At 43.5% G+C, this 20563-nt stretch overlaps 1 protein-coding gene across 3 annotated transcripts in view; it reads left to right on the plus strand.

Annotated features, from left to right (window-relative positions):
* TLK2 (tousled like kinase 2) overlaps positions 1 to 20563 on the plus strand; it is a 125342-nt gene that overhangs the window by 78918 nt on the left and 25861 nt on the right. For all 3 annotated transcript variants that reach the window (XM_075176901.1, XM_075176899.1, XM_075176900.1), the window contains one exon: positions 14616 to 14707. In XM_075176901.1, the coding sequence (XP_075033002.1) occupies positions 14616 to 14707 (92 nt within the window). The remainder of the gene's footprint in view (positions 1 to 14615; positions 14708 to 20563) is intronic.

Below are 20563 nucleotides of genomic sequence, written 5' to 3' on the forward strand. Positions count from 1 at the left end.
GCACCAAATAGAACCCAGTTCAATTCCCATATTGAACCTAAAGTCTCTGAACACCAATGAGTAGATGGACAGGTTCAGGAAGGAATCTCTATATATTCATTATATATATATATATATATATATATATATATATATATATATATATATATATATATATATATATATATATATATATATATATATATTTCTCTACCATGGGTTGTGGAGGGGAGCTCGGGAGTTGGCACCTAGCTAGTTAACTTTAGCACTGCTGACAGACCCCTCCCCTCTAAAATCCCCCTGCCTCTTCCTGTTCCACCCAGTTTTATCTAGGTGCCCAAGGGAGTTGGGCTGCCTTTTTTTATGCTAGTGTTTTATAGATTTTATTTGATTTTAAGTTCATTTTTTTAGTTTTACTTTGTTACAGGACTTTTATTTTGGAAGCAGAGCCGGGAGTGTGTTCTACCATAGAGAACACACTACCACAACAGCAGCACGGACACTGCTCGGTCAGATGAGAGCAGAGGGCTCTCACTGGCAGAGTTTTATAGTGTCCAAATTAGAGTGACAAGCGGTCTTTACGGACCACTGTCACTCTTACAGCCTCCCCGATAACCAGCGCTGCCACTGCTGCATAGAGCGCCGGTTATCGGATAATCAGCCGGGCGCCATCTTTAATTTGACTTTACAACGGAGCCCGGGCAAATTACTAACTGAAGGGGGCAGACCAAGATCCCCCCCCCTCAGACATAGGAGGGGGCATTTGGGTCCCACCGCTGCAGGAGACCTCAATCTTTTCGAGGTCTCCATTACTCTAATTATTTTTCAAAAAGAAAAATGGAGACAGAATATGGAAGAGTGGGAGTTAAAATTATATAGAACTCCCCTGCTCTTCAATTTACGGGCAGTATTCCGGTCTTCTGGAGCATAAGAAGAAGCCCGGGAAAAGAGACTGCCTTGTGGGAGCAAGCATCAGGACATGGCTGGTGGACTTCTCTCCTGTGTTTGGCCTCTTGGCGTAGTATTCTATTTTTTTTAATTAAGCATTTATAAAAACTGTATTGCTTTACTGACAAAGTGGGGCTAGTATGGGTAACATTATCATACTGTTTACCTGCCAAAACAAAAATAACATTGTGGCACTCACCGGACCGTGAGTGCCTCTGCGCTGGTGTGTGGTTTTCTCTCCTTCCTGCCTGCGCCTGTCCTGAGCCGCGGCCGTCCGCCATCTTGATGGACTGCGCATGCGCAGCATCCATGAACTCTTATGACCTTGCTTTTAACCTAATTGGTGGATCAATCACCTCTCCCTATTTAAGGCACCTGTGGCCATTGTATCGTTGCCTGATCTTGAGTCTGATTCCCTGTGAGTCTCTGAAGGTGTCTCCTGTGTCCTGCTCGTATCTTCAGTTTCCTGCTGGATTACCTGCTCTGCTCATCGGCGGTTCCCATACCCGCTACTGACTCCTGTGTCCTGCTCGTGTCTTTAGCTGTCTGCTGCATTACCTGCTCTGCTCACATGCGGTTCCCTTACCCACTACAGTCTCTCAGCTCTCCTGCTGTGCCTGCATATCCTCGTTGGACAAGCTTCTCTACTCAGCAGCGGTATGCATACTTGTTATTGACTATCAGTTGTTATCCTGCATATCCGCTTTGGACAAGCCTCTCTACTCAGCAGCGGTATACATACCCGCTATAGACTATTAGCTGTGACGCTGCATATCTGTTTGGGACTAGCTCCTCTGCTCTCCAATTGTATTTATACAGTTATAGACTCTTATCACTGCTCCACTTATCTGCACCTGGACAAGTCCTCAGCTCATCACAGCAGTGGTACAACTTGCTATACGCAGACCACTGACTCTCCCGCTACCTACCTACACCTGGACAAGTCTTCCCTTCACAGCAGTGGTACAACTTGCTATACGCAGACCACCGACTCTCCCGCTACCTACCTACACCTGGACAAGTCTTCCCTTTACAGCAGTGGTACAACTTGCTATACGCAGACCACTGACTCTCCCGCTACCTACCTGCACCTGGACAAGTCTTCTCATCACAGCAGTGGTACAACTTGCTATACGCAGACCACTGACTCTCCCGCTACCTACCTGCACCTGGACAAGTCTTACTTTCACAGCAGTGGTACAACTTGCTATCCGCAGACCACTGACTCTCGCGTTACCTTCCTTCACCTGTTCACGTCCACTCTACTCTCCTACCAGTACAGCTGCAAGTCGCTGACTCTCCTACCAGTACAGCTGCAAGTCGCTGACTCTCCTACCAGTATAGCTGCAAGTCACTGACTCATCTATTCCATTGGCATTCTCTCTCCATCTGCTGTTATATACGTTCCTACTATTCACCCTACTGCCAGAGGACCGCTGTGTAAACCCCGCCCCTCTGGTAAGCATTATCAACTTGTGAATCCTGGGCAGAACTCCTAGTGCCCGTGACACATTGTTTATTTAAAGGGACAAGTGCAACTTTTATTGTAGATTAGTTGATTACTTGTTTTTTTTTCTGTCTCCTTCAAGTCAATGGTGTGCTTGTGATTCTTTCCTTTGTAAAATGTTAGATAAAGGAAAGGGTCCTATGGAAAAATATTTTACCTGTAATAGATGTAAGGTTAAATTACCATATGGGTAGAGGGACCCGTTGGCGCTTTCTTCGGATTGCGAAGAGGGATCCCCCATCTGCGCAAACCCTGCAGACTCTTCTGACAGTCAGTTTGCTCTTTATGGGCAGAGCAGGCCAGCTTCTCTCTAAATCTACTTAGTTATTGACAAGCTCAGCAGCACTTTCTTCCATATTGGATAATGCTGTCACGAATGTGGGGGGTCCTGCTGCGGTTGCTTCTACTGGGATGGCTATAGCAGGCCCTTTTTTTCATAACGGATCAGACACCTGTCTCGACAGGCTAAACCAGTTTCTGAATCCCCATATTTGGCCCCTACTAAAAGAAATCTGTGTAGATCCGCAAATCCTTTTCTGAGGAACGGGAAACAAAAGTAGATCCTGATCAGGTTCACGTGTCTAATCAGAAAGAAACCGCCAGTTATCAGGCCATTGATGATTGGTATTAGCGGTAAGGCAGGACTTGGACCTCCCAGAGTCAGGGGATCCTAGTCCTATAAATAGAAGTCTTGCTAAGAAAGGTTATTTGTTATCCTCCTTTGGTGAAATTGGGAAAGGTTTCTGAGGGAATATAGAGACAACCTGATTAAAAGTTTTCTGTTCCAGAAGATTCTCTTCCTTATATCCATTACAGTAAGGGAATCTGGCTCACGGGGAAGGAATTCCTATGGTGGATACTCCTGTAGCCCGTTTAGCCCCCCATACTACCTTACCGGTCCCGGACACTGCAACACTGCAGAACAGACTAACTGCAGTATTGAAGCTCAGCTAAAGTCTATATTGTAGCAGCGGGTTCTTCCTTTAGACCCACATAGGCTCCGGCTAGGGTCCCTAGACACATGGAAGCATGGGCAGAGCAGCTGGCTGAGGCCTTGCAGAACTTCTAATTGCTTCACCGGGCTTTACATCATTCTCTCCTGAGATTCAAAGTGGGGGCCTCTCACTATCCGTTTCGGGCTCTTCCCTTCGGCTTCTCCTTGGCTCCAGGGGATTTTCATAAAAAATTATGTCGGTAATGGCAACTTGTCTTCACTCAAGGGGAGTTCAGGGAGTGCCTTACTTAGATGATCTTCTCATAAGATCCGCCTCAGACATGCTTGCAACAGCACACGTCCTTCACCATAGCATTCCTCAAGAGCCATGGGTGGTTAATACACTCAAGGAAATCCCAGGTGATTCCGCGCCAACGCAGGATCTTCCTGGGACTCGGCATGGACACCAAACAGCAGAAAGTGTTTCTGCCAGAAGAGAAGATCAGATCGGTTCAGAGGATAACATCTCAGGTCTTGTCCTCTCCCAGTCCTTCGATACACTTGTGCATGTGTCTCCTAGGGAGGATGTTGGCCTCCTTTGAAACAGTCCCCTTCGGTCGTGCTTATTTCCGGTGCTTTTAGTGGGACCTCTTGACAGAAGGGTGGGGATCCCACCTACATTTGGATCGCCAGAAGATTTCTCTGTCTCCGGATGCAAGAAATTCAGACGCCAGCCTGAAGGGTTGAGGCTGTATCCCTTAATCTCTGGCTCCAGGGTCAGTCCAGGAGTCCTCTCTATCCATCAACTCATTAGAGTTGAAGGCAATCCTTTTTGGCCCTTCGGGGGGCCCGAACCTTTCTCCAGGGTCATCTACTCAGAGTTCAGTCCCTCATGCCACGGCTGTGACATAGGTCAACAGTCAAGGAGGAACAAGAAGAGCAACGGCAATGCGGGTATCGGCTCAGATATTCGCTTGGGCGGAACAATGTGTTCCAGCAATCTCGGCTGTGTGCATTTCAGGAATAAAGAACTGGGAGGCCGATTACTTCAGTCGCAATGCGATGATGCCAGGAGAGTAGTCCCTCCATCCGGAAGCTTTTCAGTCTCTGGTTCAGAGGTGGGGTCTACCGGATATAGAAGTTTCCCAGGTTTTGCACAATTCCCATATTTCCTTGAGTACTCGGATGAGTGAGGCAGGCCGGTCTGTCGGTAATTCTGATAGCACCTGCATGCCCGTGGCGAGTGTGGTACGCGTACATAATCTTTATGGCAGTAGGGCAAGAACTTTGTCTTCCGCACTGACAAGATCTTCTCCTTCGGGGTCCTTTTCATCACCAGGATTTACCTCGGCTGAATTTAACCGCATGGCTGTTGTAGCCAGGCTCTGGAGGGCTATAGGGGTTTTTCCCCCAGTGTAGTGAACTCTCTGCTACGAGCTTGTAATCCTGTTCGGCTCGCATCTATCGTCGCATTTGGCGAGGCTATGTCACAGGGTGTGACAATAGGTCCTGTCATACGTCCTCTTTTCATCTTATCCGAATTCTGGCCTTTCTTCAGGATTGTCTTGAGACATGTCTCTGCTTAGGCTCGTAAAGGTATAGGTATCTGCCTTTTCAGTTTCTTTCCACCTGAAGTTAGTAGATATGCCAGACATCAGGACGTTTCTTCAGGGGGTCTTGCATATCTAGCCTCCTTTCACTTCTCCTACAGCACCATAAGATCTTTACTTGGTGCTTCATATGCTTACAGGGCCTTCTTTGAATCCTTACTTTCGGCAGATTAGGTCTCTAACCTGCAAGGTGATGATTCTCTTAGCCATTTCTTTCGCTCGTAAAAGGATCTCTGTCCTGTCGACAACCATAATTGATGCTACATGAGGACAGAGCGGTATTCAGAACTCTCCCTTCCTTTGTTCGGAAGAGTGTTTCAGCTTTTCATTTGAACCAGAAAATTGTGGTTCCGGTCTTTCGGATAGCTTCGCAGTCTGATCAGGTGTGTACGGATAAATTATATGTGGTTAGGGCTCTCCGCATTTATGTTGGAGAGCTTCCCAAATGCGGTGTAACGATTTTCTGTTTGTCCTTATTGAGTCTCATAGAGGCTGGCCATCCTCTAAGCAGTGAATTGCGAGATGGATTAGGGCAACAATTACACAGGTTTACATCAAGGCTAACTGTCCTGTGTCAGAGAGATTTACTGCCTGTTCCACCCGGTCGGTGGGGGCGTCTTGGGCAGTGAGAAGTGGGGCTTCTGCGGACCAACTGTGTAGAAAGCTACCTGGTCTTCTGTCCATACTTTTACAAAATTCTATTAGTTTAATGTGTTTGCGTCTTCGGATGCAAATTTTGCCCGTACTTCTCTACGGGCCGGGCTTTCAGAGCGCTCCCACCCATAAGGGGCTGCTTTAGAACGTCCCCATGGTAAGCAGTGTCCCCCAGACTGGATGAAAGAGAAAAGAGGATTTTTGTACTTGCGTTAAATCCGTTTCTCTGACTCCGTCTGGGGGACACTGCGATTCCTCCCTTCTGCTTTTCTTCTGTGTGCTCTTGGTTGATTGGCCTTTTCTCCTTGGCTCTTTTTAATTAACTGAAAGGAACAGGAAGAGGCAGGGGGATTGTAGAGCGGAGGGGTTTGTCAGCAGTGCTAAAGTTAACTAGCTAGGTGCCCACTCCCGAGCTCCCCTCCACAACCCATGGTAAGCAGTGACCCCCAGATGGAATCAGAGAAACGGATTTAACGCAAGTACAAAAATCCTCTTCTTTTTTTTTTCTTCTTTTTTTTTTGTGTGTGTATAAAGCGGTTTAATCAGATGACAAAAATCATGATAGTCCTCTGCACTCCTTGTAGTGGTCTCAACCAATCACTCAGCCGTATCATGGCATTACCACACTTTAGCATTCTGGTTGTCATAGCAATCGTATGCCTCATATCTCTTGAGTAGCCTCAGCATTCTTCTTAGAGAACCGTAATTTCAGTTGTCTTATTGATCAGACGCCACAATTAAACAAAATAGCTTGGAAGTAATCTCAAATTAACAATAAATGTTACAATGTTGAGCTGTGTCCGTGGCGCTCCACTAAGATATGCCGCCCTGCTTGTATCAGAAAAAGTTCACCACAACTTTATAATAACATGGACATATATAGATCGATACATACACTAGGCGCTGTCTTCACACACACTGGGAAGAAGAATGTATATTTCATATAGGAACAATGTCCAAATTTCAATAATCTAGAATATGAAACATAATACACAGAAAGAAAACTTTGATGGTGAAGTATGTTGGCAAAAGTGTGATCTTGATAAATCTTTAACACTCCTTTATGACTATATGCCCGTGCCAGATATTGATGGTACATATGACACCCGTGTTTTCACTCTGTGGAGGCCCCCTATAGGGTATGCGCTTACTCAATAGTAGAAATAATCAGGCCCTCAGAGGATACAACGATGTTTCACTTGATCCAAATAGTACTCTTGGCGATTTTCACTCAAAAATAAGAAGAATAAAAACAATCTGGTGCATTACCTTTTATAAAACATCAAGTAAAATACAAATACATATTGCTCGTACCGGAAAGCGGATTAGTTCTCGCGTGCAACAACAAGGTGGATGTATCCCTCACCCCAATCGATACCATCCATCCGTGCGTATGTCCGACAATCCTGGTAACTCAGCTGTTCAAAACCAACGCGTTTCAACCTAATAGCGGTCTTTTTCACCTTGAATAAGAATATAATAAGAAAAATCAGAACAATGAACTAAATAAACATTACACTGCCGTCCGAACAGATAAGTTGATTACAAAAAACAGAGTGAACAAATTGGAGAATTTAAGAACTGTCAATACATAGTCAAGTCCATAAATATTGGGACATCGACACAATTCTCATATTTGGGCTCTATACACCACCACAATGGATTTTGAAATGAAACTAACAAGATGTGCTTTAACTGCAGACTTTCAGCTTTAATTTTGAGGGAATTTACATCCAAATCAGAGGAACAATGTAGGAATTACATCGGTTTCTATATGTGCCTCCCACTTTTTAAGGTCCCAAAAGTAATGGGACAAACTAAACAATCCTACATCAAACTTTCACTTTTTAATACTTTGTTGCAAATCCTATGCAGGCAATTACAGCCTGAAGTCTGGAACACAGACATCACCAGATGCTGGGTTTCATCCCTGGTGATGCTCTGCCCGGCCTCTACTGCAAATGTCTTCAGTTCCTGCTTGTTCTTGGGGTATTTTCCCTTCAGTTTTGTCTTCATCAAGTGAAATGCATGCTCAATCGGATTGAGGTCAGGTGATTGACTTGGCCATTGCATAACATTACATCTGTTGGCCTTAAAAAAAACAAAAAAAAAAACAACTCTTTGGTTGCTTTTGCAGTTTGCTTCGGGTCATTGTCCATCTGCACTGTGAAGCGCCGTCCGATGAGTTCTGAAGCATTCGACAATATGAGCAGATAATATTGCCCGAAACACTTCAGAATTTATCCTGCTGCTTTTGTCAGCAGTCACATCATCAATAAATACAAGGGAACCAGTTCCATTGGCAGCCATACATGCCCACGCCATGACACTACCACCACCATGCTTCACTGATGAAGTGGTATGTTTTGGATCATGAGCAGTTCCTTTCCTTCTCCATACTCTTCTCTTCCCATCACTCTGGTACAAGTTGATCTTTGTCTCATCTGTCCATAGGATGTTGTTCCAGAACTGTAATGGCTTTTTTAGATGTTGTTTGCCAAACTAATCTGGTCTTCCTGTTTTTGTGGCTCACAAATGGTTTACATCTTGTGGTGAACCCTCTATATTCACTCTTGTGAAGTCTTCTCTTGATTGTTGACTTTGACACATATACACCTACCTTTTGGAGAGTGTTCTTGATTTGGCCAACTGTTGTGAAGGGGTTTTTCTTCACCAGGGAAAAAATTCTTCTGTCATCCACCACAGTTGTTTTTCGTGGTCTTCCGGGTCTTTTGGTGTCGCTGAGCTCTCCGGTGCATTCTTTCTTTTTAAGAATGTTCCAAACAGTTGGTTTGGCCACACCTAATGTTTTTGCTATCTCTCTGATGGGTTTGTTTTGATTTTTCAGCCTAATGATGGCTTGCTTCACTGATAGTGACAGCTCTTTGGATCTCATATTGAGAGTCGACAGCAACAGATTCCAAATGCAAATGGCACAGCTAGAATCAACTCCAGACCTTTTACCTGCTTAATTGATGATGAAATAACTAGGGAATAGCCCACACATGTCCATGAAATAGCTTTTGAGTCGATTGTCCCGTTACTTTCGGTCCCTTAAGAAGTGGGAGGCACATATAGAAACCGTTGTAATTCCTATACCGTTCACCTGATTTGGATGTAAATACCCTCAAATTAAAGCTGAAAGTCTGCAGTTAAAGCACATCTTGTTAGTTTCATTTCAAATCCATTGTGGTGGTGTATAGAGCCGAAAATATGAGAATTGTGTCAATGTCCCAATATTTATGGACTTGACTATGTGAAACACATAAGCAGAAGTGACATTGGTGACATTGACATCAATATAGTACATGTCGGCTAGCATGGGCGATTGCAGGCTTTGTTGTCCACACTCAACCTCCTCGTGAATGACTGACACAGCACAAGTCATACCACCTTCCCCAGATAATTTCCATTTCCGGTAGGGCCTTCCTACCGATGTAAACAAATCTCATGTCCCATCTCATTGGCCAGCACAATCTAATTACGAATTGTCAGACTCATTGGGGTCTATCCATTATCGCAGTATGCAGACCTTAATTATCATAAATAAATGCAATATGGTCAGTTATTACTCTTTAATTTACGGGCCATAAATGCCGCCCAAAAAGGCAAGTGGTTGATGACGGTAAGGGAATTGAAAGCAGATATGAGCGGGCTCGGATTATCACAATCCGAGCCCACCCCAACAGTGCGGATCCGAGCACTGTTCGGGTATTTCCGGGGGGGAGAGACACTGAAAGCGAGGCTCTGACTCCAAATCCCGCTGTCGGATCTTGCGAGACTCGGATTGTATAAATTCCTCGCTTGCCGCCGCCATCTTCAGTCGGGCATTGATCAGGGAAGCGGGAGGTTGGGTTTTTTTAGTGGTGCTTTGTCCTGTCGCTCTGTCCTGCTGAGTCCATTGTTATAAAAGAATTATAAAAGAAAGTAAAAAAAAAAATTCTTCTGCAATATCGTAACTATGTTCACTGTTCCTGCTGTACCAAAAAATAGGTTCTGCTGTATAACTCCATTCCAGTGGTACTCTCCTGTGCCGCATATAATTTTTAAAGGCTTTGCTTAATGTGTGTGTGGTTTAGGGGTACGCTCTCTTGTGCTGCATATAATGGAGTACCAAAATTTGGAGGATAAAGTAGGGAAAGATCAAGAACCACTTCCTCCTAATGCTGAAGCTACAGCCACTAGTCATGACATAGACGATGAAATGGCATCAACGTCGTCTGCCAAGGCCGATGCCCAATCTTATAGTAGAGGGCATGTAAAATCCAAAAACCCAAAGTTCACAAAAATTAGCAAAAAAAGAAAATTAAAATCATCTGAGGAGAGAAACGTAAACTTGCCAATATGCCATTTACGACACGTAGTGGCAAGGAACGGCTTAGGCCCTGGCCTGTGTTCATGACTAGTGGTCCAGCTTCACCCAAGGATCTAAGCCCTCCTCCTCCCCTCCCCCCCCCCTCCTTCTAAAAAAAATTTAAGAGAGTTAAGCTGTCATCAACACAGCAAACAACTCTGCCTTCTAAAGAGATGTCATCACAAATCCCCAAGGCGAGTCCAAGGGTGTTGGTGGTTGCGAAGCCTGACCTTCTCATCACTGTATGGGAAGAGGTGGCTCCTTCCACCATTTGCAGCACGCCCTCTGCATATGCTGGAAGAATCACCCACAGTCCAGTTACAGATTTGGCTAATGAAGGTGTGAATGTTGTACACCGGGAGGAGGGAAGAAAAAGCCCATCGTCATGCCTGGCCAGCAGAGCAAGAAATCCACCTTTTCTGGAATTATTTCTATCCCAATCCGGACAACAAATGTATGGCCATATGTACCTTATGTAAAGCTCAAATAAGCAGGGGTAAGGATCTTGGCCACCTAGGGACATCCTCCTTTATACATCAACTGAATAACCTTCATAATTCAGTGTTTAGTTCAGGAACTGTGGCTAGGACCGTCAGCAGTCCAGGGACACCTAAATCACTTGATCCTGTTGTATCCATACCAGCAGCACCCTCCTCGTCAATTTCCTCCTCGATCTCGATTGTAGATAGTCCTGCAGGCCATGTCACTGGCATGACTGAGTCCTCTTCAATCCGGGATTCTTCCGGAGGATCCTGCAGCGCTACGCCTACTACTGCCGCTGCTGGTAGTCGGTCATCTTCCCAGAGGGGAAGTCGTAAGAACTTTCACTAAAGAGTTGACCGTACAACAGTCGTTTGCCATGAGCACGAAGTACGACAGTAGTCATCCTATGGCAAAGCGGATAACTGACAACGCTGACAACCTCTTAGAAAAACTGAGGGAAATAATCTCGCAGTAGCTTACCCCACTTACACTCTCCTGGGGATTTGTGGTGTCGGACAACGCCAGTAACATTGTGCGGGCATTACATATGGGCATTTTTCAGCACGTGCCATGTTTTGCCCACACAATAAATTTGGTGGTGCAGCATTACCTGAAGAGTGACAGGGGTGTGCAGGATATGCTTGCGGTGGCCCGCAAAATTGCTGGACACTTTCGGCATTCTGCCAGTGCCTACCGCAGACTCGAGCAACATCAAAAAAGCCTGAACCTGTCCTGCCATCACCTCAAACGAGGTTGTGACGCGCTGGAACTCCACCCTCTATATGCTGCAGAGGATGGAGGAGCAGAAAAAGGCCATTCAACCCTACACAGCCACCTACGACATAGGCGCATCCCCATTACTTTGCCTGAGTCAAGCGCAGTGGAGACTGATTTCCGTGTTGTGCAAGGTTCTCCAGCCGTTTGAACTTGCCACACGAGAAGTCTGTTCCGACACTGCCAGCTTGAGTCAGGTGATTCCCCTGATCAGGCTGTTGCAGTTGGAGAAAGTGAGGGAGAAGCTGTTAAAGCATTGCGATTCCACAAAGCATGTAGCTCTTGTGGATGAAGCCCTTCGTACGCTTTGCCAGGATCCGAGGGTGGTCACTCTTTTAAAGTCAGAGGAATACATTCTGGCCACCGTGCTCGATCCTCGGTTTAAAGCGTATGTTGTGTCTCTGCACCGCTGTAGACTTGTGTCCACCGGAAACAAAGACCTGCTGGTCAGGAGATTGTCCTCTGCAGAGGACATTGACATGCCAACAGCTTCTCCTTCATTTTCTTCCACAGCTGTGGCTGCGAGGTAACAGCTGAGATTTCATAAACGACCCGCTGAGGGGATGCTGAGAACATCTGGTCCGGACTGAAGGACCTGCCAACCATTGCAGACATGTCTACTGTCGCTGCATTGGATGCTGTCACAATTGAAAAAATGGTGGAGGATTACTTTGCTGACACCATCCAAGTAGACATGTCAGACAGTCCTTATTCTTACTGGCAGGAAAAAAAGGCAGTTTGGAAGCCCCTGAACAAACTGGCTCTATTTTACCTGAGTTGTCCCCCCTCTAGTGTGTACTCCGAAAGAGTTTTTAGTGCAGCAGGGAACCTGGTCAGTGAGCGGCGAAGGAGGTTGCTTCCGCAAAACATTGAGAAGATGATGTTCATAAAAATGAATTATCAATTCTTCAATCAAGACCAGCACTGGCCTCCAGAGACTACAGAGGCACCTGTGATTGTGGAGTCCAGCGGGGATGAATTGATAATGTGTGAGGATGAGGAAGTACACACTTGAAGGGGGCGAGGAATCAGAGGATGAGGACGACATCTTGCCTCAGTAGAGCCAGTTTAGTTTGTACAGGGAGAGATGAATAGCTTTTTTTGTGTGGGGGCCCAAACAAACCAATCATTTTAGCCACAGTTGTTTGGTAGGGCCTGTCGCTGAAATGATTGGTTTGTTAAGGTGCGCATATCCTATTACAACAACATAAGGGTGGGTGGGAGGGCCCAAGGACAATTCCATCTTGCACCTCTTTTTGGCATTATGTGCTCTTTGGGGCCTAGTTTTTCAAACTGCCATCCTGTCTGCCACTGCAGTGCCACTACTAGATGGGCCACGTGTTTGTGCCGCCCACTTGTGTCGCTTAGCTTAGACATCCATCCACCTCGGTGCAACTTTTTCGCCTAAAAACAATATTGTGAGGTGTTCAGAATAGACTGGAAATGAATGTTATTGAGGTTAATAATAGCGTAGGAGTGAAAAAAAAACAAAACTGGTTTTTAGCACTTTTTATGCTTTTTTTAAAAATAAATCCGAACCCAAAACCCTAAATCAGAACCAAAACCTTGAGTGGGGTGTTTTGGCAAAACAAATCGGAACACAAAACACTAAAAGTGGCCAGTTCACACCCCTAATTGAAAGACCTGTTTTACTGGTACAGCGAATGACTTTAAGCCAAAAGGCATGAATTTGTTGAGCATTCCCAAGAGATGCCAAAAGGTTCCAGGTTCATGCCCACTTTTTGGGCAACTTGTAGCATAACTGGAACCAAGTTTTGCTAAGCGAATAGGAGTTAAATACGATCTATGTAAAATGTACACTTGTATCTGCTGAAACCTTAATGTGAGATACGGAGACTGATGCCTACATTAAGAGCAGCATTCCCTTGTGAAATTGTGCCATCATAGCATGCTGGAGTTGAATATAGGTTAAGAACTTTGACTGGGGAATATTAAATTCCAATCGCAGTTGCTCAAGTTGCCCTCTGTTTAAAATTGACCAATAGCCATCACCACATGTCTGGACCAAAGAGATTTATCAGTATTTGTATTTAATTGTAGGTCAATGCGTAACATTATAAATAAAATGATTTTAAATATTTAGAAAACCACATTTTATATTTTTTTTTAATCTAAAATCAATCTTTTTGGTAGCAGGCAAAGTTTATTAACACTGAATCAAACATAATTCATTTTTTTTTTTTTTTACATAGATACAAAAATATGACAATATTATAATTCATATACTTAATTGAACAATTACACATTTCAGAATTTTGGGGGACTGTATCAGACCTCCACAATGTCATACCTCCGCATCTCCCTTTCGGAAAGTTGACATATACTTTGGGATACTGTGTGTTTTGTGTTTGTTTGTTTTGTTTTATTATTTTGTTCAGCATATTACACCCATGCTCTAAAAAACTTACATTTAAGGACCAATTGGTCTCTCCGATATATTGTATCTCACATTTACATTGGATTAAATGTTACATATAAATAGAATTTTCCGTATATTTTTTTCTTTCTCGATGTAGAAGAGATAAAATAAACTCTGTAATCTAGTTTTACGCTGAGGAAAAACTATCCATCTCCTCTACCTCTTTTAAAGTTGTATTTAGGATGTGTATTGTATATCCTTGTCCCTTGATTAATTGATATGTCTGGGCCTGTTTTTTTCAAAATTTTCCCTCATGGAATAGTTGGTTTTTTTTTCTACTTAATCTGAGAAACTGTCCCTTGGGGATGTTGTCCTTTCAAAGTGTGCAATGACTACTTCTGTAATACAAGAAAGTATTTGAATCTGCGTCCTTCACAAATGTCCACATTGTTCTCACACTTTTAATGTCGGACACAAGGAATAATGCCAGATACTCTTGTGGTGGAGTTTTTTTTAATCTATTTTTAAACATATTGTGACTCCGTTTCCTACTGGACAGTCTGTGGTGGATGACCTTTGCGTGCCATGTGAGGATCAGGCTCATCTCCCATGTGTGGCTAAGGTTGAACAGTTGATCTGGCTAAATCATTAGTAAAATCAATTGCAGATCTCTCTAAGTGCTTAAAAATTAAGAATTGCAAAATAGAATACACTTGTGTAAAGAAGCCTGTAGGTATAATGTGGACATCACTACTTGTTAAAACACATAAAGAAATATTTAAATAGTTAGGCAATAAATTAGTTAACGTTGCAGCAGGCTATTTTTGAGACCCATGAATTGAAAAGTATGTTGATCTGTGCTTGATTTTATACTGTTATGTGTCTATAAATCCTGTATTCGCCAATTGTAAAAGATTTATTGTTGACTGTGAACCTAAACTATTTGGGCTGTAATTTTTTTCCTTACACATTTCCCTAACTTTATTCTACAGGCATTTGACCTAACAGAGCAAAGATATGTTGCTGTGAAAATCCACCAGTTAAACAAGAACTGGAGAGATGAAAAGAAAGAAAATTACCACAAGTAAGTGATATTTTTTCCTTGCAGTTACTTTCAATAAGAAATATATTTACGAACGTTTAGGATAGAATCTTGCACACAGTCAATTGACAGCTTAATGATGGACAGGTTAGGTGTGGAGTAATTGTGTAGGGCAGCTCATAGCTATCTACTCTGGTGTACACAGCAGAATCCGTCTTCAATCATTAGTTAATAAGCTAAATTAAAAAGGACTGCACTTAATAGTTCAAAAAAGAAAACCATGCAGCTTATGTATTGCTCTTCTCTTAAACAGTCACCTTTTTACAGAGTAACTTCACGATCTCTTAACAGCTCTTGCTAAATACAGGGAAATTATATATAGCCATACCATGGGGTATGAATGTGGTGTGAGGAGCTCTGGCAGTTTTTAAAGAATTCTTTTAACGAGCAAGCTTCTCCCCTTCTAAACTGACTTAATTACACACTAGAGTTATAGAGAACTCGTTCCTCCAATCTAATTCTCCTGGGCGTAGAGGGTTCTTCCTTTTGGTCTTTTGTTCCCCCACAGGAAATAAGAGGCAGGCCACTTCTTGCACAACCTTTTGATTCACAAAGGAAACCCATTGGAGAGGTAAGCAATTGGGGGTAGGCAAGAGCCTAGATTCCAAGCCCAGTGTGAATGACTGGATACTCAACCTGGGGCTTCTATGGTGGCCGTGGTCGTTTGAGTCGGGGTCATTGACTCCAGGGGATACGTGATAGTGCCTCTTTCCTGCAGAGATTTTTTTTCATTTTTTTTTTTTACCACTGGTCCACCAGGAGAACCCACAAAAATAGCCTTCAAGGAGGCCACTCAGACTTCTATCTTTCAGAATCATCTCTCCAGTTCCAGAAAGAGAGAGAAGGGGTTTTTACATAAATCTTATCTTTGTTCAGAACCAGACTGTTTTTTCAGACTAATCCTAACTCTAAAGTCCTTGAACGTCCCATCTCTAAGTGGACAAGTTCAAAATGGAGTCACTTTGGTCTGTACTCGGCACTATGAAGCAGAGGAAGTTCATGGTGTCAATGGACCTTAAAGACTCCTACCTGCACATACCAATCTGGGAGGGACATCTGTGTCATCTCAGGTTTGCTGTGCAGTCTCAGCATTTGTAGTTCAGGGCCCTAACTTTCCAGTTGTCTACAGCCGAGAGGGTCTTTACCAAGGTCATGGCACTAATGGTGGCCTTGCGATGACCAGGGGGATAGCACTGATCTGATAGCTGGATGAGCTTCTTTTGATGATAACAATCTCCCTGGTTTTACTTCTCAACCATTTAACAGAAACGGCCGAGACACTGGATTCACAAATGTGGATTGTGAACTTCAAAAAAAAAAAAAAAAAAATACCCAACAGCAGCAGGTGTTACTACCTGAGGACAGATGGCTTTCCTTCAGGACATTGAAACGTTCCTTATGACCAAGAAGTGGGTGTCCGTTAACTTTTGCATGAGCGTTCTGAGCAAAATGGTCTGCTCCATTGAGGCAGTCCAATTCGCTCAGTTTCACTTGCGGGAGTTCCAGAACTAATTAATATTGAAGTGGAACAGGTCCCACTTACAGCTGACTTCTGAACACATTACACTGTCTGACAGTGTGCAAGTCCCTGTTTTGGCTGAAACAACCTCATCAGCGGACATCCATTTACCATTTGAAATTGATTGCGGGGGCATTCGTTCTCTAAAAGCGCATCAAAGGTTGATGAAAACTGGAGGAGTACAGCTTCCCTATCAATGTACTGAAGCTGAGGGCAATACTAAAGGCATAATCTTCTAGGAAAAGCTGCAATCTGACATTGTCAGCACAGTGGCCTATCTAAGCAACTGAGAATCCACCAGGAGCTTATCCAGGCTATGAAGGAGACTGGCTGAAAAAATCTTCTGGCCATCATGGCTGTTTTCATCCCGCAGACATCTGGGTGGCAGACTCTCAGCTACCAGGACGTTCATCCAGGAGAGTGGTCTCCCCACCTGGAGGTCTTTTAGGAGTTGGTGAATCGGTGGGGACAAACAGGTCTTTCTAGTGGCATCTCGACTAAACCACAAGGTGAAGGACTACAGAGCCAGGTTAAAAGACCCATCTGTGGTCGTAAACGCCATGGGGGTTCCTTGGATCTTCACTCTAGTCTACCTCTCCCCTCCTGCCACTACACTCCCGAAGGTCCTAAAGAAGGTAGAGGAGAAGAGGATGCAATCATGTGCACCCAAACTGGCCCAGGAGGTCTTGGTACTCCATTAACGGTATGCTTGAAGCTCCTTTGTGGAGACTTTTATCTCTCAAAGCTAGATGTACTAAACACGAATGCAGGAACAGACCTTAACGGGGTGGCTATTGAAGCAGCTATTTTCAAAGCTAAGGGTCTCTCAGACAACGTAGCGCAGACTGTGCTCAGGGCCAGGAAGCCTGTCTCAACCAGGACACACTGAAGGATCCGGAAGACATACATTTCCTTATGTGTGCAAAAGGTTCCATACATTTGCCTTTAAACTGTCTTGTTTTCTGTCCTTTTTACAGTGCGATTTAGATCAGCGCCTCAGGTTCAGTTCTCTAATGGTCCAGTTGTCAGTTTTGTCAAAGTTCTTCCAGAGAAACCTGGCATCAATGCCTGAGGTCCACACTTTTTCTCCAGGGAGTGGTGCATGAACAATTTTCTTACGTCATTCCAGTGGTACCTTGGGACCTCATTCTGGTGCTCAAGGCACTACAACAGCCTCATTTTAAGCCTTTATAGTCTGTGAATTTAAAATATTTGTCCTGAAAGACTGCTTTCCTTCTGCTAATCTCTACAGTTCTCAGGGTCTCTGAATTGCGTGGGGGGCTGTTTTGCAGACCTCCTACCTGTGTTCAACGAGGATAGGGCCATGCACAGGACAAAAACGCCATTTCAATCCAAGCTGGTTTCCAGGGTCCACCTGAACTACGAAATTTTGGTTGCAGTTTTTTATCAGTATAACTCTGAGACAAGAGATGGCTCAATTGACAGGCTGAACATGGTATTTGTCTTCAAATCTAAGAACCACCAGGGAGGTGTGCTGTTTGGGTGTTCTCTTGGTTCTGTGTGATGCACAGGAGAAGCAGTCCTGCCTCTAAATAAACTATTGCCAGGTAAGTCTGTAATCAACCAGGCTTGCACCAGAGCGGATGAACCTTTTTTCGTGGACTTGACTGCTCAGTCTACCTGCACTGTGGGTACTTCCTGGGTGGCATGGCTGGCTGTTGTCGCTGAGCAACTGTGCAGGGCAGTCATGTGGTCATTAGTGCACACATTTACAAAATCCTATAGTTTTAACACTTTTAATCCATAGATTGCAAGGTTCTGCAAGGGGTTAAGGAGAGTTCTGTCCCATGGGGACAACTTTGATATGTTCCCAAGCTGTTCCAGTGTCCACCATAGGATATCAGAGAAATGGGATTTTTGGTACTCCTAATCCTTGGGGTACACTGGGCACTCTCCCTGTTTTCACTCCCTTTTGTTCTGTTTTCCTGTTCATCTTTGTGTTCAGGTTGTGTTTAGAGCTTTTTTTTTTCCGGATTTCTCTCTTTCCCTCTTGGTTCCTTTTGCATGCTTTGTTAGTGAAACTGACTTGATTAGCATCTAGGGGTATAGATGGGGATGAACTTGACATTAAAGAATTCTTTGAAGTGCCAGAGCTGCTCACATCACATCCATATCACATGGTTTTCCAGTGTCACCTGTGGGTCAGTGATAATAAATTGTATACACAAGTATACAAAATTCAGAAAGAAACGTTCTTTACTGCAAGTAGAAAAATAGAAGAATGACTAGCCTTAATGATAAAAATGGGCTTTCAAGCCTTTTTGTACTAAAGGTTCTACAGCATATAATTGAGAGATCCATTTGGCCTTCTGATGCAAAAGGCTTTCATTTCTTTCCCCCATGTTGAGAATTTGCCACCTTAATTCTAGCAAATATAATTGTGACAGAATTGCTATTATGTACTGTACAGAAATGGCTATTTTAGATACATCTTTGTCCATAAGAATACTTTGTCACAGTGAGAACTGTGCTCGGAAGAGTGCTCCAAATTGCCTCTGCTCATTCCATCATGTACTTTGTTGCCATGGTAGTCCCACTGTGGAAAATTGGCAGAATTATAAATTGTTTAAAACTTAAAGCAGCAATTCCTGTAAAAAAAAACAAAAAACATAAGCTTCTTTCTTAAGACTGCTACTAACAGTGTTCATCTTGGCTAGGAAAACGAGTCTAAAAGCCACTGAGTAGTAATACTCTGCTACCATAAGCTTTAATGAAATTAGCTTTTTTTTATTTGTTATCATTTGGGAGACACTTAGACACTTACGCTCTTTGGACATAGAGGATTGGGACACTAATTCCATTAAAACTTTTTTGTACTCTACTCCACCCACCCCCCTTCCCCCTCCCTCTATGGACCTTTTATTAAAGTCATATGTGCCATATTTTCCCTGTCATGATACATAGAAAGTCAGGGTGTGCCCTTTAATGTCTTGTAATCATGTGTGAAGATCAGACAGTAACCCCGTACACTACAAAAATAAGTCCATTGGAGATGGCACAGATCTCCTCTGTTAGCAGTTACCATCAAATGAAAGACACCCTACATGTCAGAAAACATTAAGGAACCTAGTATAGGAGAAGAATTTTTGTAATGGCCACATCTCGATAGACAATAATAATCTACTCTACAGAAAGCTTTAAGTACAGAGAAGGGAGGTATGGAGGGTGATTATAATGCCTCAATAAATTTTGGAGAACCTTTATTTCATGTAGGTTCTAATTTGGCATGCTTGTTTGTATAGCTAAATTAGTTCCTACACATTTGTTTGCATTACATTCAAAACAATGCAAAAATAGCAAAAAAACAAAGGATCATCATTAAGAGTGTAGATTTTATTACAAATGTGTAGAATCCTTTGTGCTACTTTGGAAAGAGGGATTGATCACAAAGCAACAACAGAACAGTATTTCTTGGTAGTGTTCACTAGTTGAATTTAAATTTAAAAAAAACAAAACAAAAAACTTTTGGTAGATGTTTTTTTATTTTTTTGCTGTGAAAGGTATAAGTAATCTAATGATACTATTTTCAGTACACTTTCAGAAAATACCATTTGTGTAGGTACCTCACAAACAAATTATTGATGTTTGCGTGTGACCAGGTCAAAAAGTGCCAATATAGACTCTGCAGTGAAGGGTTTAAACTTCCTTTCAAATTGTTTCTGGGAGGAGGGGTTGGCATGAGTGCTCAGCCGCCTGCTCACCGGAAAGAACTCCAGAAGTCATGGCACCTCTTTTCACAGCTCCAGTACCTTCTAATGACGAGCTGGAATGGAGCTTGCTCTATCCACCCGGATACTACCGGATCCTGCATCAAAGAGTAGGACAGAACCTTCGGTGGCAAGTAACTGTCCGATGGAGGCTGAGTAACTAGGGATAGATATGCCTAGGGATTTGTCCGATGGACAGTTCCTTGACTCAACTGAGCCATGAGGTGGGGAAGGTGCTTTTTTTCTCCTGTGTAGCACTGAGGGATCTTGCTGTGCATTACCTCCTTAAAATTCAATTGGTCTATGTTCATATGTTTGTTTAAATTCTTTGTCTGCTTGTTCACTCCTTTTCCTAAGATGTGGCCTACAGTGTAACACTCTTTCTTGATGTCATAAGAGATTACTTCCAGACACAAGGGTGCTGAGGAAAAACGCTATGTATTTCTCATGTTTCAAATGCTGGGCTAGGTTAACAAATAGATTTTCCCGAACCAGATGCCCGATGTGTGGCTTTGAGTCTGAGGACCAAGATCCGCGCATGTTTACTTGGGACAAAACTAAACTGGCAGGGTTGGACTGGGCAAGAGTCTG

This window comes from Mixophyes fleayi, chromosome 6 (assembly GCF_038048845.1).
Source record: "Mixophyes fleayi isolate aMixFle1 chromosome 6, aMixFle1.hap1, whole genome shotgun sequence".
NCBI lineage: Eukaryota > Metazoa > Chordata > Amphibia > Anura > Limnodynastidae > Mixophyes > Mixophyes fleayi.